This window comes from Gracilinanus agilis, chromosome 1, assembly GCF_016433145.1.
Source record: "Gracilinanus agilis isolate LMUSP501 chromosome 1, AgileGrace, whole genome shotgun sequence".
Lineage (NCBI taxonomy): Eukaryota > Metazoa > Chordata > Mammalia > Didelphimorphia > Didelphidae > Gracilinanus > Gracilinanus agilis.
Genome location: NC_058130.1, coordinates 770,643,919 through 770,660,509, shown reverse-complemented (window position 1 = coordinate 770,660,509; position 16,591 = coordinate 770,643,919). Strand labels below are relative to the sequence as shown.

The 16,591-nt window shown below is 44.3% G+C and overlaps 1 protein-coding gene and 1 long non-coding RNA gene across 2 annotated transcripts in view; both read left to right on the top strand.

Moving 5' to 3' along the window:
• The window catches only part of LOC123256911 (sodium-dependent serotonin transporter-like), a 67,337-nt gene extending 64,333 nt beyond the window's left edge, over positions 1-3,004 (top strand). Inside the window, 1 exon segment of the mRNA XM_044685467.1 lies at positions 2,603-3,004. Within this exon segment, the coding sequence (XP_044541402.1) occupies positions 2,603-3,004 (402 nt within the window).
• Positions 3,005-3,131: 127 nt separating this feature from the next.
• LOC123232420 lies at positions 3,132-7,961 on the top strand. Its single transcript, XR_006505142.1, has 2 exons — positions 3,132-3,187; positions 6,498-7,961. It is a non-coding gene; the product is annotated as an uncharacterized LOC123232420 (long non-coding RNA).
• The last annotated feature ends 8,630 nt before the right edge of the window (positions 7,962-16,591 follow it).

Here is a 16,591-nt window from a genome sequence, read left to right as displayed (position 1 = left end):
ATCTCAGAGCATGTAGCTAGTCTAGGAGAAGCAGCATCTAGGGAGGACAGACATCTGCGGCCACTGTGGGCCGCCAACTGGGAGGCGGGAAAGCGGCCTGGAGGTGGCAGCAGTTCCATCTTACACAAAGCTGCCCCAGGGCACTTTCCTGACTCCAGGTACTTTTTCTCCTCTTTCCTGGTTTCTTGGTATCTCATCTGCTTCATAGGAGAGAGAGTATAGGACCAGCTTCCCACCAAACATATTAAAAATACTTCCATCCAACCGGAGTCCACACTGAGGTAGCATCGTCATCTGCTATGCTCCAGAAAAACTTCTGGAAGAACCCAAGTGCCCAAGGAGGCTTCTTTCCTGCAATTCCAGGATTTGAAAAGGCTGAGGAAGAAACAGAGGGTCACAGATTTAGAACTGAGACAGATAAAAGAGTCCAACACCTCCATTTTGGGGGAAAATGAGACCCAAGTGAAAGTGACTTGCTGAAGGTCACGTGGGTATTAAACAGGGGCAGGGTCAAATCCCCACTGAGTCTCTGTCCACCTCCCACCCCCACCCCCAGCCCCATCCACCTCATACTTCTGCCACAAACATATTCCATTCACAGAATCACAGAATTTGAGACTTGGAAGAGACTTCGATAGCCATCTCTCTGGTACAATTTACTCCTCAAAGGATTCCCTACAAAAACATGCTCAATAATGTTAGTCTCTGCTTGCAGACCTCCAAGAAGGGAGAACTCAGCATCCCTTGAAGCAGCCTATTCATTTTGAGGACAGCTCTAATTGTTCGTGTCACCCTTTCCCCCCCATTCACTGCTTTTGGTTCTACCTTTTAAGTCAAACAGAAATCTAGTCTCTCCTTCCAAGTGCCAAGCCCTTTAAATACGGGGAACATAGCTATGGTAACCCAAATCATCTTTTAGAGTTAGCTAGGCTAAACATTCCCAGGTTCTTCATTCATCCAAGATGTGACATGGAATCGAGGCCCTATTCCATCCTGGATGCCCTCCCTCAGGACCCTCTCACTCCAGTTTATCAATGTCCTCCTTAAAATGAACAGGTTACTCCAAATGAGAATTGCCCTGAAACCAGAGGCCTATCACACCTCATTTCTGGAAGCCAGGCCTCTCAATACAGCCTAAGATCCAATTCCCTTTCGGCTCCCACATCACACTTCAGTCTTCTCTTGCAGAGACAATCCACTAAAACCTCCAGATCTTTTTCAAATTGCTGCCTAACCAACCACCTGGCCACCCCACCATCTTGTTCCTAGTGAAGTGAGATTAAGAAAGCCTCCCCTTTATAGTTCTTTTCCCATCTCAGTAGCTTTGTACCAAGGGGCTGCCTCCAACCTCACCTCCTACCTACCCTTTCCAAAGAGCCATTCCTCCTTTTTTTATTTTTTAAATTTAAACCCTCACCTTCCATCTAGGAGTCAATACTGTGTATTGGCTCCAAGGTAGAAGAGTGGTCAGGGCTAGGCAGTGGGGGTTAAGTGTCTTGCTCAGGGTCACACGGCTGGGAAGTATCTGAGGTCACTTTTGAACCGAGGACCTCCCATCTCTAGGGCTGGCTCTCCATCCACTGAGCTACCCAGCTGCCCCCCCCCCCCATTCCTCCCATAAAACCCCCACCCAGCCTCACCCACCTCTGGCTAATGAGGTACTAACCGTAGTAATGTAGCGATAGTTTTCACTATCGGCGGCGTCTTTGCCCTAAGAGACTAAAGGGAAGAGTCACTCTTCCCTAAACGTTCTGTCTTCTTGACCAGGCTCCATCAGGGTGCCCTGCACACAGCAAGGGCTTAATGCCCTCTTTCTAACACAAAGATAAAAGAAAAAAGCAGCAAGGACATCAAGTCCGAATCCCACCTCTGCTGTTTACTACCTGCAGCAGTTCGATGGTCCCCCTCCCCCCGGGGGTTCCCCTGGGGAACCAGGCTTCAGTTTCACCCTCTGTAAAATGTGAGAGTTGGGCTAAGCAACCAATGTTCTCCAACTTGAAAAAAAAAAAAAACTCTTTTGCGAAGCCTATAAAAAAGTTTCAAAAAATAAAAACTTGTGGAGTTGTGGGTGATACTTCAAGGAATGGTCCAGTAGAGTAGAAATTTGGGAATATGTGGGGCGGCCCCCACTGACTGCTGCCATGTTAATAAAGCCCATTGGGAGCTTTGCCTAGTTCCAGCCTCCTGCCCGTGGGAGCTCGGCTGAAATTCCTCCCCAGACACTTAAATAAGTGGCCCTGCCGAGGCCTCCAGAGCCTCAGTCTCCTCATCTATAAAATGGGAAGAATAACACTTCCGGCTGCCGCAAGGTACAAGCCTAGGGAAACGTCGAGCAGCTCCAATAAGGGGCTTCGTCCTCAATCAAAATATTTCTCATTTGATCTTTCAGAGGTCAAGCCCCAGCTCTGGGAGCCCTGGATGAATGCTTTTTTGATGAATTGCCTCCAAATCCAGTCTTCTTCCCGCTCCACCAGCACCCAACCTCGGAGCTCAGCAGAAGCATAACGCCTCTGGGGGCGCATGGGAGTTAATGAGCCGTTAGAGGAACGACGGCTCCAGATTAACGTTGCCTGGGCGCGTGACGTCACGATATCGCCACTAGCGGTTGGTGGGCGGAGCGTGCGAAGAGAGCGGAAGAGCGCGCGGAGAGGAAGAGCTAATCACAGGGATTAACTCGGGGATGGGCAGGGCCTGTGGGGCCAAAGCTCCGGACGGATGTTGCCCGGATGCGAGACGCCATAAACTGTTAGAGGAGAAGCGCGGCGAAAAGAACCCAATCAGAGAGGCCAATTGCGGGGGGCGGCTCAAAGTAGAAGCCAATCGTAAGGGGACTGCTCGAGAGTGGGCGTGTCCAACAGCCCCCCACCGCGACTTAACGGAACTCACGCGAGTTGTCCGAAGGGAGCGCAGCGAGGAGGCGCCAATCGGAGGGGCCGCCGATAGGGTGGGGGTGTGGCTGCGGCGCTGGGAGGAAGTCACGCCCCCAGAACCCCGTGTCCGCTAACGGTAACGGCGATGCGACTGCTGCGGGCGGACAGCCGCTGGCAGCCAGGGCGGCTTCGGCTGCTGTTACTGCTGGGCCTTGGGCTGGGTGGCCTCTTTTCAGAGCAGGCGGAAGCCCAGAGCCCCGCGGGGACGCCGCCGGAGAGGAGCCGGCCATACGCCGTGCTGCGCGGGCAGAACCTAGGTGAGGGGCAGTGCCGGGAGCCGGCTCTGGGCAGCTTTCTCTCTGTCTCGGGCCTGGAAGAGGCCAGGACCTGGCTTTCTAGCACTTTTCTCAACCTTTCTTGTCTCCGTTTTTCGTCAAACGAAAAAACTGAAGGAGGCAGAGCGAAGCGTGTCCTCTGTACCCTGTCGCCACCTCTGTCACGTGGGGGAGGGGGATCATTTCCTGCGGAAAGTGGGGTCCTTCCGGCCTGGTATATGCGAGGTAGTAGGGGAGTGTGCCTCTCATCTATGAAGCTGTCATATTAGTTATGTATAACATATATAACACGTAAATGTTATATATATGTATGTCATATACTACATTACATGTATTGTTCTTAAGCTATATGTTAAGCATTATGCACTATATATTATTATATGCTTAGGTATAATTATATTACGCATTCATTATTATTTTCTAATGATAATGCTTTCTAGGACCTGGATTCAAATCCCACCTGACTTGGGTGAAGAACCCCAGGCAGGTCCAGCAACCAGATAAATAGAAGGTGCTGGACTTGGGCTGAATTCAGATCCTTCCACGCTCAGCAGGTCACTTCCCCTCTGCTGGCCTCAGTTTCCTCCTCTGAAAAATGAGGGCATAATAGTAGCATCAACCTCACAGGGTGGTCATGAAGGTCAGAAGAGACCTTTTTAACATAAAAGCGGGTTTGCAGTGCTCTGTAAATGCTAGCTGCTATAAGTATGTCTTCATGCCTTGGTTTCCCCATCTGTAAAATGGGGTAGCAATGGGTGTTTGGATTCAGGAGCCTTTGAGAGGCCCATCCGTCTCTAGAATCCTTCTTTCAGGCTCAGGGTTTACCAAGAGATAAGTTTGTCATTATGTTATATTCCACATATACTCCTGGGAGGTGGGCGTTAGGATAATCCCCATTTTTCCACATGAGGAAGCAGATTTCATGGTGCCAACTTGCCCTTTGCATATAATAATGTATGTTTCCAAGGCCTTTTATGTTTCTGTCTTGCCCTATTGCCAGCCTTGCCACTATTATCACCTATCGCCAAACTTAACATGGGCAGGATCTGGACCTGTGATTTCCTTGGTTTGGAAAACACCCTCTACCAGTGCAGTGCAGGGTCCTTGACTTTGATTTATCATAAATCGAAGTCAAGGAGAGTGATCTAAAGCCCTGAGAATAAGGGACCCCTGGCCAGGGTCACCCAGCCAGGGCTTCCTGAAATCAGTTCTCTCTGTCCACTGTGCCTAGCTGCCTCTCAACCTCTGGTTTTAATTATTGTATAGGAAGAAATGTCTCCTAGAAAAGCTCTAAAGATTGTTGGCACTTTTAAAATCCAAGAAAAATGATTATTAAGAATAAAATTAGGAAAATTTACCAAGAATTGGGAGCAGTGAGAAATTTTAACTTTGTCTAGGAGGATTGCTTTAGTCCATTTAAAGGACAGGTGTATCAGGACTAGAGCCAGGAGGTCCTGAGTTCAAATTCTACCTCAAATATTTCTTGGCTATGTGATCCTAGGCAAGTCAATTAACCCCATTTGTCTAGGCCTTGCCCTTCTGTCTTAAGGGTTGTTAATAAAGCAGAAAGTAAGAGTTTAAAAAATAAGGACCCAAGTATAGGTGCACTTTTTGCAGTGGGCTTTGTTGCTTTATAGCAGTGTGCCATGGTAAAGAGAAAGCTGGCACTGGAGGCAGGAAGGATTGGGTTTAAATCCTACCTCAGACACATTCTAGTGGGTGACCCTGGCCAAGTCCCTTAATCTCTGAATTATTTAGTCATTCGGCTCAAGATCAGTACGGACTCATTTTGGTAGAAGAAGGGTCATCTCTGAGTTCTCTATACCAGTGAAAGCCATTTCTTGCCCCTATGGCTTTTCTAAAGCAAAAACTCCTACCTTTTTGGAGTTGTGAATAAACCCTATGCTGTCATAACTATGGAATCGATTTTTTGAAAAATTAAAATGAATTAGAATGAGCATTCTGATCACTTTACAAGCTCCCCTCCTTCCCTCTCCCCAAGAGAACTGGCAACAGTACTGTGGGGTAGCTCAGAAGAATGATTGAGTCATTCAGAATGCCAATACCATATATGTTAAAGCTGTTGGCAGGCTTCTGAGTTGAGTTAGAAGGTTTAAAAGCTCCCAAAGCGCGGAAATGATTAGTGCCTAGAAGCCAGTGCTCTTGACTCAAATGTCATATAGCAGATTTCACTTTCTCTTCTAAGCACTTGAGAGCTTTTTGTGAAAAAAAGCCCTAAGGAAAAATGGAGTTGGGGAGCTATTGGATCAACCTCCAGGCTAGGAGTCAAGGATCTGGACTCAGCCCCTTCTGTAGCTGTGTGACCCTAGGCAAGCCACTTAACTCCCATTTGCTTGGCTCTTGCTGCTCTTCTAAGAACATATACTAAGAAGATAAAGGTTTTTTTATTTATTTGTTTGTTTGTTTGTTTAGGCAATGGGGGGTCAAGTGACTTGCCCAGGGTCACTTAGCTGGGAAATGTCTGAGGCCAGATTTGAAAGTAGGACCTTCTGTCTCTAGGCCTGACTCTCAATCCACTGAGCCACTCAGCTGCCCGCAAAGGTTTTTTTAAAAGAATACAGACAGGGGCAGCTGGGTAGCCCAGTGGTTTGAGAGTCAGGCCTAGAGACAGGAGGTCCGACTTTCAAATCTGGCCTCAGACACTTCCCAGCTGGGTGACCCTGGGCAAGTCACTTGACCCCCATTGCCCACCCTTACCACTCTTCCACCAAGGAGCCAGTACACAGAAGTTAAGGGTTTAAAAAAAAAAGACTACAAACAAGCAATAAATAATATGGGACAATTCTGAAGAACTTATTCCAGGAAATGAAAGAACTGTAGGAGTCAAGAGGGATGCAAATCAGAGCATACACAGAGAGAGGGAGAGAGAATGAAAAATGTGGTGCAGTGACACTTTCTCCAGTCTTTGCAAGGCAGTCAAGTTGGTTGAGCTCAGTGAATTACAAAGCATTAAATAGGACTGTTATGAGAAAAGTACAGTAAAAAGTATAAAGTGCTATTCAAAGAGAAGGCCAGATTAGGGATTCTTAAACCCTTGTGTCAGACCTATTATCGCCTCAGAATAATATTTTTAAATAATTGAAGGAAATGCCAAATTTCATTTAGAGATTAATAAAAATAAAGGTGCCCTTTTTTCCCATCTAAGTTCATAGTCCCCTGGAAATCTATCTATAGACCAGTTAAGAAGTCTTTAGCCTATGTTAAAACCTCTAGGATGCCTAAAGAATTTGCATCTTTCATTCAAAGGAACTCTGGTGTTTGATTTTTGCAGTGCTCATGGGAAGCATCTTCAGTATCCTGCTGGTCACTATGATACTGATGGCCATTTGCGTCTACAAGCCCCTTCGCCGTCGCTAACTGGAGAGCAAGGGAATCTTGTGAAGATGGCAAGCCATGGTGCATGGGGACCCCTGGAACAACTGGGATTAGAAACCAAGTACTTGAAAGCCACACATGCTCTGAAGCTAAGCAGAAGGACTATACCACAAGAGCTTCCACTTATAATCAGATGATTTAGAGAAACCAACTACTAACAAGTATTTTTTCCTCACACTGTATATAAATAATCAGAGATTTTTGCTTTTGGTGTGATTATTAGAAGGAGGACAGGCCTGAACTAGGGTATACTGTAAAGAAAAAGTTTCCTTTTGGTAGTGTCTGTAAGAGCCTCTTGGAAGGGATCAATTATGTCTGCATATGTTAATAAGGAGAAGTCAAAACTAACTTTTCTTAGGATTCCTGCTCTGTCAGATGGAAATGAACAAAAACAGCAAATTTCTTTTTAATGACAAACTCAAGGTTTACCCAGTAAAACTTAAGTGCAGAGTCTTTCTGAGGAAGCAAGACAGTTGCCATCAGCTAGTTCATTCTCAACTTTGCACTCATTAACACTTCCCTTTACAGGCTTCCTTGTAACATAACTAGGCCTAGAAGACACTAACGTTTAACTGAAAATGTTGTGCTTTTGAATGTGCTTTGTTTTCATTTAAAGCACTGAGGCATATTTATTAGCTATTGGAAAAAGCCAAGACTGAAAAGTCCCACTAGAAAAAAGGTGCTCAAATGGGCACAGTGACGATGCTCAGAAGTCAAGTGTAATACTTTGTGATCTGGAAAGTTTTACCTTAAAAATAGCTACGGAGTTTTCAATTTAAAATCTAAAGCCAGACTCGACAAACTGTGCCCAAACAATTCCTTGTAGAATACTTTTTTTTTTTTTTAAAAAAAAACTGGATTTCAAGCCACAGCCAGTCCTGGATTGGAAGGGTGAATAAAGGCTTCTAAAGGGCAGCTCAGCATGTCCACTGGGTATAGTGGACATGAGTGTTTACACAAACTAAATCTTAACTCTTTGTAAATGCTGCTATTATTTTGCACTGTTAAGAGTGAACTGGAAGGTTTTTTGTTTTCTGTTTTTCAGAAATGACAATTCTGCAAGTACAAAAGTGTCTTTAGTATTTATTTTAGAACGACTAGATTTCATTATTTTGATTTGTCAAAAAATGTTCGTGTCCCATTCAAACGTAACACTGGCTTTTTGTAACCAGGGTCTGATGTGGTAGTTTCTCTGTGTATGTATATATAAATGCACACGCATACATTTGCACACCAGGCCTTGGTGATGTATGACTTGATCTATTTTGCTTTGTTTGTTGTCCGTAACATCAATTCGTTTAGATGACCAATTTTATGTTTTCGAGCAAAATATGAATTAAACTGAAATCCTACAGTATAACTTACGCATTTAACTTGTGGTTTTTACCTAGCCTTTAAAAAAATCTTTAAATCAATTTCCCACAAACCTGTTCTCCGTAGAGCTTTCTAAATATGGGTGGGAACAAATGGGAGAAACGCACGATGGGGAGGATGACCCACCGTACTAAACTGATTTGCTATGCATGGCTCTGCATTGTTTGCAGTCCAGGGTAACAGTGTGAGAATCGGTGAAGAACAGGCCCCCTAAATAGCCTAAGTGGGGGCATGACACCATGGCAGGATGACTAGCTAGAGTTCATATTTGAGACAGACACGGGAGGAGGTACCTCTGCAATTATAAGCCAATCTTTGTTAGTCCACATAATTCACCTCATTCTATTTTTTCCCCAACTTTCTTGCCACTTGGGTCTGAGAGCTTTAGTTCAAAGGCTAGGGCAAATCATACATTTGACTTCTTAAGGAAGATCAGCTAAGGTGAATTAACCCGGCCTTCTGTTTCATTTGAAAAGAGGCCTCCTATGAGAAGATTATAATATACCACACTTCCCAGAACCTGCAGTTAAAAACTTGAAAAACCTTTTTTTCCCCATAAGGACAGCTTTTGGGGGGGGAGGCAGCTGGATAGCTCAGTGGATTGAGAGTCAGGCCTAGAGACAGGAGGTCCTAGGTTCAAATCTGGTCTCAGACACTTCCCAGCTGTGTGACCCTGGGTGAGTCACTTGACCCCCATTGCCCACCCTTACCACTCTTCCACCTATAAGCCAATACACAGAAGTTAAGGGTTTTAAAAAAAAAAAAAGCCTTTTTTTCCCACAAGGACAGGGTAGCCCACTGCCTGTGGTTCTTCAGAGCCATATGTTCAGGATATAGAGAAAAAATGGTAACAAATTGTACTGATGCTCTGAAGGCATCCCCTAGAGCAGAGAGACACAGAGTTACTAACCAGCTGACAACCAGAAGCTTTTTTCATACCAACAGCAACTCAAATGCAGTCATTTTGTGGCAGAATGGGAGAAAGAATGGCCAGTGGGCTGGCTTGTGACTTGGACTCAAGTTTCTGGCTCTGTCCCTTGGCCAAATAATTATATTTTAGAGACAACAGCAATAGAGAGTAGAAGGAAGGCCACCTTGGAAGATAGAAGACATCTACTACTCAACATGGCCCTTGGACTTTTGGGAGTGACAAAATAGGGCCTGATTCCTAAGGAAGGGGGGTTCCTCTCTTTCCAAATACAATTGTCCCAAGGCAATCAAAATGTAAAGTCATGTATATCGATACCACCTACTAAACAGATCTCCGAAGGAAGACACTCCTAAAAGTCCAAATGTGCTATATAAAAGGTGAGCTGCAGTTACCATCCAACCGTGGCTGCCACCCTTGTGCTGGGAGGTATGGTCTGAACCCATTTAGCCCAGGATTCTCTTGTACCTTCTTTGCCTTATGGTAGCCAACAAGCATCCAGGATGGAATGATGACCCCAAAGCTCTCTAGAGATTGTAGGAGTTCACAATTCAATACTGCTTTAAAGTCTGCTAAGCACTGTGAGGTTAAGATTGGCAGTAATAGTAATTGGCCCTTCACAAAGTTGCAATGTCATGGGAGCAATCTTAGATGATACCCCTGGCCCTTTTCTGGCCCTACTAGCTCAGTGATATCTTAGGCTAGAGAGGATCTCGAGACCTTCCACTACAACTTGTGTCTGAAGAATGCTCTCCACACCATCCCCAACCAAGGGGAAGTCATCACTTCCCTAAGCAGCTCGGTCCACTTTGGAACACGTCTGATTGCTAGATTCTCCCTTATGTTGGGTTGAAATCTGCCTTTGCCTTCACATTTCTAGAGAAGCTAGAAGGTGGGACTGATATCTCTTCAAGAAACCTTTACTGGGGGCAGCTGGGTAGCTCAGTGGATGGAGAGCCAGGCCTAGAGTTGGGAGGTCCTGGGTTCAAATATGACCTCAGACACTTCCCCAGCTGTGTGACCCTGGGCAAGTCACTTAACCCCCATTGCCTAACCTTTACCACTCTTCTACCTTGGAGCCAATACACAGTATTGACTCCAAGATGGAAGGTGAGGGTTTAAAAAAAAAAAAAAAGAAACCTTTACTGTGTGCCTCCTGCCATGTCCCCGGTGCACTGCTGGGCAGAAGAGAGACACACATGGAAAACTAGAATCTGTCTTCAAGATGCTTACAGGCTAACAGGTGTGTGAAGAAATGTTTACAAATAAATCAGGGCAGCGGAGATAACCAAAATGTCCTAGGAAAATCTGAGGGTTAAGAATATTTACAAGTAGTGCCAGAGTTCATCTGTGAAAGGTAGAAAAGAGGAAGGGAGGCTATTCCAGGCATGGCAGGGAGGGGAAAGCCTGCCTATATGCTTGGAGGTGGGTGACGGCAAGAGAAAACCAGAGGACAGCTCTGTTTGGCTAGAATGTAAAATAAGACGGGTACAGTAGGTTAGAGCCAAGGACTGGAGGCCCTCCCAGCCCCAGCTCGTTCTGGACAATCCTTATCCCTGTTCCTTCCAAAAACAGGCAAAAGCTAATAGTGATGTCAGAAATTAATGACTGGATCATAAGATTTAGAGGTGGAAGGTTCCTTACCAACCCACGTCTTTCTGCTTGTTGAATTGAATCGAACCCCCATTTTACAAAGGAGTAAACTGAGGCTCATAGAGACTTAAGTAATTATCCTCTGGTCACAGATAGGTTGAGAGGTGGGCTGGACATCAGTTTGACTTAGAATCCAGGGCCCTTTCTCCTTGAAAACCATCCATCGAAACTCTAGTTATCCGAGTATCCACTCTTCTTCTCCTGTCACCTTTCTCTGAGGGCGACTAGACAAATTCTATGCTTTCTGATCTGCTGAACTGAATTTTTACAAATGTAATTACCACAATCATTCATTTCAACAGCCTATTTCTACATACTATTAATAAAAAGTACTCCACCAAAGTCTCCCTCTGTTGGTCCCTCAAAATGACGTGGTGGCGGGGCAGCTGGGTAGCTCAGTGGAGTGAGAGCCAGGCCTAGAGACAGGAGGTCCTGGGTTCAAATCCGGCCTCAGCCACTTCCCAGCTGTGTGACCCTGGGCAAGTCACTTGACCCCCATTGCCTACCCTTACCACTCTTCCACCTATAAGTCAATACACAGAAGTTAAGGGTTTAAAATAAAAAATAAAAAATAAAATGACGTGGTGGTTTCCCCACGTTAACCCCCGATTTCCTATGTTTGAGTACTTCCCATGTCCCAGCACCAGGCCATCCAAGGCCAACCTCAACAGAAGAGAACCAACTTCCTAAACTTTTAAAACACAACTCAGAGAAAAATGGGACATGCTCTCCTATGGCAAGAACCAGCCACAAAGATTGACTGTCGGAGGCTGAATAATGAAAAGCAGCTTCTAGCGTGGCCGTTCAATAACCAGTTAAAGAAGATCTGGCTCCGAAAATGGCAACCTTCAAGCAATAGTAGCCTTATTCAGGCTGTTTTATTTGGACTGTACACAATAAGGCTAATTTCTCTTATCGATCCATTCTCTACAGCACACATGGGAATTGGAAGGCTATTACATGAAATAGTTTTAAAGCGATAAAACGAGCCTGTGGGGGAAAGTTTAATTCCTGGACAAACTTCTTTAGACACAGGAATTAAAAGATCTAGATGGTTGTTTTCCAAAGAGCTTATGGAACAGAGTAAAGCTATCTGTTACAAAGGTAGTTGTTTAAAAGTATTTCTTTAGTTAATGCCAGAATTGGGGAATAAGTTACTTATTTGCAGGCTCAGAAAAGTTTCAACAAAGGTGTTGCTTGGCAGTATTGCTGCTATAAACAATGAGTGCTAAGTAAAAAGATTTTCAAGTGAATGAAGGCATTATTGTTTGATAAGGCTTTCTAGAAGAGTTTAAGGTTAATGAGTTCGAATCCCCTTTCAGATCTGATTCATCTCAGAAGTTAATCTTTCTGGGAAGTTAGAATATTTAAGATTAATCTGTAGGGCCTTTGTAGAAAGTGCTTCTAAGCATTTCATAAAGAAAGATATCGATGGACACAATGGTGAGCTGTGCTTCCACCATATTAAGTCCTAAGTAGAGCTGGTTCCATGGTTTGTGATACCAATTAAAGCTGATCTCTTCTCAAAATGCTGTTGGAAGTTAGGACTGAGTTTCCATTCTAAACCACCCCACAGAGAGCAAGTAAATTGAGTTGATTGGGGGGGGAGGGGGGGATGTGTCAAAAGATCCTAGCTCTAATCCAGGTAATACTAAGATGGCAATCTTAGAGTTGTTTTAATTTGTATTTCTTTAAATCGAGAGATTTAGAACATTTTTTCACATGACTATTGATAGCTTTGATTTCTTCATCTGAAAACAGCCTATGTGTATCCTTTGACCATTTATCAATTGGGGAATGACTTGGATTCTTAGAAATTTGACTTGGTTCCTTATATATCTGAGAAATGAGACCTTTATCAGAGAAATTTGGTATAAATTTTTTTCCCAGTTTGTGGCTTCCCTTCTAATCTTGGTTGCATTGGTTTTGTTTGTGCAAAAACTTTCTAACTTAATATAATCAAAACTATTCATTTTACATCTTGTAATGTTAAGATGGCAATCTTAGAAAGCCAAGCACTGGCTTTGGGTCAAAGGTCCTGGGTATAAATCTGTCCCCTAATGCTGACGACCTGTTCAGGGACCATGGGTAAATCACATTCTCCCTGGTCTCCATTTCTACCACCACCAAGGTCATGATCCTGCACTCATCACTTTCTTCTTTTGTTGTTTCCTAAGATGCAAAATTAAAATTGTGGGACTAGATGGTTCCTAGGACCTTTAGTGGGATGTCAGCCATTCATCCTAGGGTTTTCACATTCTGCCTCTTCGTCCTTTTTGAGCTCCCTTGTTTTCTACATCAGGAGACCGAGAATGAACAGTCATTCTATAGTATTTTCAGAGATCTGGGAAAAATTCTTTTCAAAGCAAAACTTTACTTGTCCTGCCTCTGGTGCAATTTTTTTATTCCTCTCAACATCTGATGCTGTTAATAAGTGGATTAACCTGTTCATTTATGGAGGTGTAAGAAATGCTCAGATGTTCAACTTTTAAAAGACATAACAATTAACTAAATTGCTGTGAACACTGTTACCCCCCCCTCCTCCAACAAAAAAATGAAATCATTATCAACAGGATCGTATATTCCTAGGAAAGGAGATAGTCTAACCACACATCAAGAGAAAGTTTGTAGATGGACAGCATTGTTGGCAGAGCCATGTGATGGTTAGAACTATGGAACCAGGGGGTAGCTAGGTGGTTTAGAGGACAGTCAGAAGGTCCTAGATTTCAAGACTTGTCTCAGAGGCAAGTCACTTAACCCCCATTGCCTAGCACTTGCCACTCTTCTGCCTTGGAACCAATTCACAGTATTCTAAGACAGAAGGTAAGGGTTTAAAAAACAAACAAAAAACCTAAATGAATCACACTTTTTAGCTGGGTGACCCTTGGCAAGTCACTTAACCCCCACTGCCCAACTCTTACTGCCCTTCTGACTTAGAATCAATATATTCATTCTAAGGCAGAAAGATTTTTTTAAAAATCAAACTATGAACAACTGCTTGAATGCATGGGTCGGGGTGGACATGATTGGGGGTGTGGACTCGAAACTACCACACCAATGCAACCACCAACAATTTGGAAATAGGTCTTGATCAAGGACACATGACAAAACTAGTGGAAATGCGCATCGGCCATGGGTGGGGGGGGGGGTTGGGGGGGGGTTGAAGGGGAAAGGAGGAGCATGAATCATGTAACCATGTTAAAAATGAATATTAATAAATGTTTAAAAAAAATCAAACTATGGAGGGGGCAGCTGGGTAGCTCAGTGGATTGAGAGTCAGGCCTAGAGACAGGAAGTCCTAGGTTCAAACCCGGCCTCAGACGCTTCCCAGCTGTGTGACCCTGGGCAAGTCACTTGACCCCCATTGCCCACCCTTACCACTCTTCCACCTAGGAGCCAATACACAGAAGTTTAAAAATGTAAAAAATAATAATAATAATAATCAAACTATGGAACTATTCCCCCAAAGTCACTAACCTGGACATAAACATTGGCCCAAAGGATAGTCTCCTCAAGAGGGAAAGGACCCATATGAGCAAAAATATTCAGAACAGCACTTTTTGCTGCAGTAAAAAGAAAAAAACAAAAACCTGGAAATAAGGCGGACGCCCATCATGGAGCCTGGCTTAACAAATTGTGCTAAGTGAATGGGATATTATTACAACATAATAAATGGAGAACTTACAGAAGCTGGGGAAGATTTGTATGAAATGATAACAGTGAGTTGGGCAGAATCAGGGTAACAACCTATAGGATAATCGCATCAGAAACAGAGAGGGTTTTCCTCATGGAAAGGCCACCAGAGAAAATGCATTATTTCGGCCTTGATGCCGCATCCTAAGGACCACTGAGCACGGCCATTGGATTTAAAAGTCCTATGCAGGTTGCCTCCCTTCATCAGAAAGTGAGCTCCTTGAGGGCAGGGACCGTCTTCCTTTTCAATCTGTGTTAACACTTAGCTTTGTTCAGTCAGCATTTCATAAAAGCTTTTTTTCATTCATTCATTCACTCATTCATCCACGCGTACACTCTCAAAACCCTCATAGATGAGAATGTCTTTGAAAGCCGAGAATCCTGACTTAACGCTGTAACCAGTCGCGACTCCAAAAGAACGAGGATGATGCTGATCTGGTCCTCTTGGCCAGGGTGATTCACCAGAGGTGGAGGATGAGACGGGTATTTTCAAACATGGCAAATCCGCTGATGTGCTTTCCTTCACTACACTTGTTGTAAGAAAGGCCTGAGAAGGGGAGAGGGGAGAGGGTGTGGTAAAGACAGAGGGGTTAACAGTGACAATATCCTTGCCCCCCAAAAGACAGGCACCAATAAAACGTTTTTACAAAAACCAAAAAAACTCGGAAGGGGACACACAAGGCAATTTTGTTAACTGTTAAATTTAATATCAAAATTTTAAAAGGTGTCGACTTTCACATCCAGCTCCCTTTTGTCCTTCTTCGAAGGCTTAAATGTTTGTGTTGGATAATGCTCAGGGGTTCATAATGAAAAAGAAAACTGAACTTTAAAAATGAAAAACAAGACGTGGCTGGCTCAACTGCGATAATGGTATTTCCACAGAATATGAAAAGACTCCGAGGGAGGCCTCCAGTGTTGGTTAGCTCTTCTACGGCAAGGGCTCTTAACCCATTTTTTTATTACGGACCTCTGTGGCAATCTGATACAATCTGCAGACCCCTCTTCTCAGAACAACGTTTTTAAATCCATAAAATAAAATATAGATTACAAAAGAAACCAATTAAACTGAAATGTCATTATAAAAAAAGGCTTTAAATAACAAGTGGACAGATCTCTTGCTCTATGAACAGAGTGGATGGGACCCAGATATGAAATGAGGGTTATGTGTGGCAGTGGCAGAAAGAAAACTCATTCCAAGAATACAGATCCCCTAAAGCAAGGGTCGGCAACCTTTTTGGCCGTGAGAGCCATAAACGCCATTTTTAAAAATGTAGTTTCGTGAGAGCCGTGCAGTGCTCACAGTGCCCTCCTGTAACAGTGCCTGAAAAAAAATGGACTTTGTTGCTCCTGCAGAAAGAGCCATATCTGGCCCTCAAAAGAGCCAGATATGGCTCGAGAGCCACACATTGCCAACCCCTGGCCTAAAGCATGGCGTAAAGAACCAAAATATTGAATCCCATTAATGAAATGTCCCAACCTTGGCTCTCCTTTCCTTATGCAAAAAGCTTATTCCCCAGCCTAGAAGGATGTAAAACCAGCAGAGAGGCTGCCCTCCACTCTGCCAGCCCACAGCCCCAGATATCTCCTCCCTTTCTCCAGCGTGCATCCCATTTATCCCAATTCAGCCCAGGGGCCTTCAGAAGAGCAGAGAAGCCGCCTTGGGTGTGAGAAGGAATTTAATCAGTGATGAAGTCCTCCTCCAATACCTCATTGTCCCTGGAATGCCAACTCAGCAAGGGCAGCCCCTACACTGGGCCAGAAAGCTTGCCGTACAAATGGCTCCAGGCTGCCAGCACCAAAGACTGAACTAAATTACATTAACTCGTCTCAACCCTCTTTGCATTTCTTCTCCATAACAGCGTATACACAGAGGTCTCCAATTCTGACACCAAATAATAATAATAAAAAAGTCAGCCTGGAGACTACAACGGAAATACTGAGAGAACACCCTCCAAGGAAGCAGGACTTTATTTGCATTGAAGAGGGAGTAGAACATACACATGGATGAATCTCGGGCACCCCGAGGTGCCAGGAGAGTCAGAAGGCCCTCCCTCCCATCCACCCCAGACAGTGGGGGAACTCTGCCCAAGTGGGCAAATCTGACGACAATCCCCTTCAGTGAGTCGCTGTTTTGATCCCATCACCAGCAATTCCAGATGAGCTACTCGGTGAAAGCGAAAAGTCAGGTTTACAAAAGCTAAGCTGCATAGTCTGAGATAAATGGCCGCCTTGTGCATAGAAGGAATTTTAATCAGTGTTACACAAACGGGGGGTGATTATAAGGCATTAAAAAACATCGTCCTATGGGACCAGAAGCATTTTACTGGCAACCCTAACGGGAC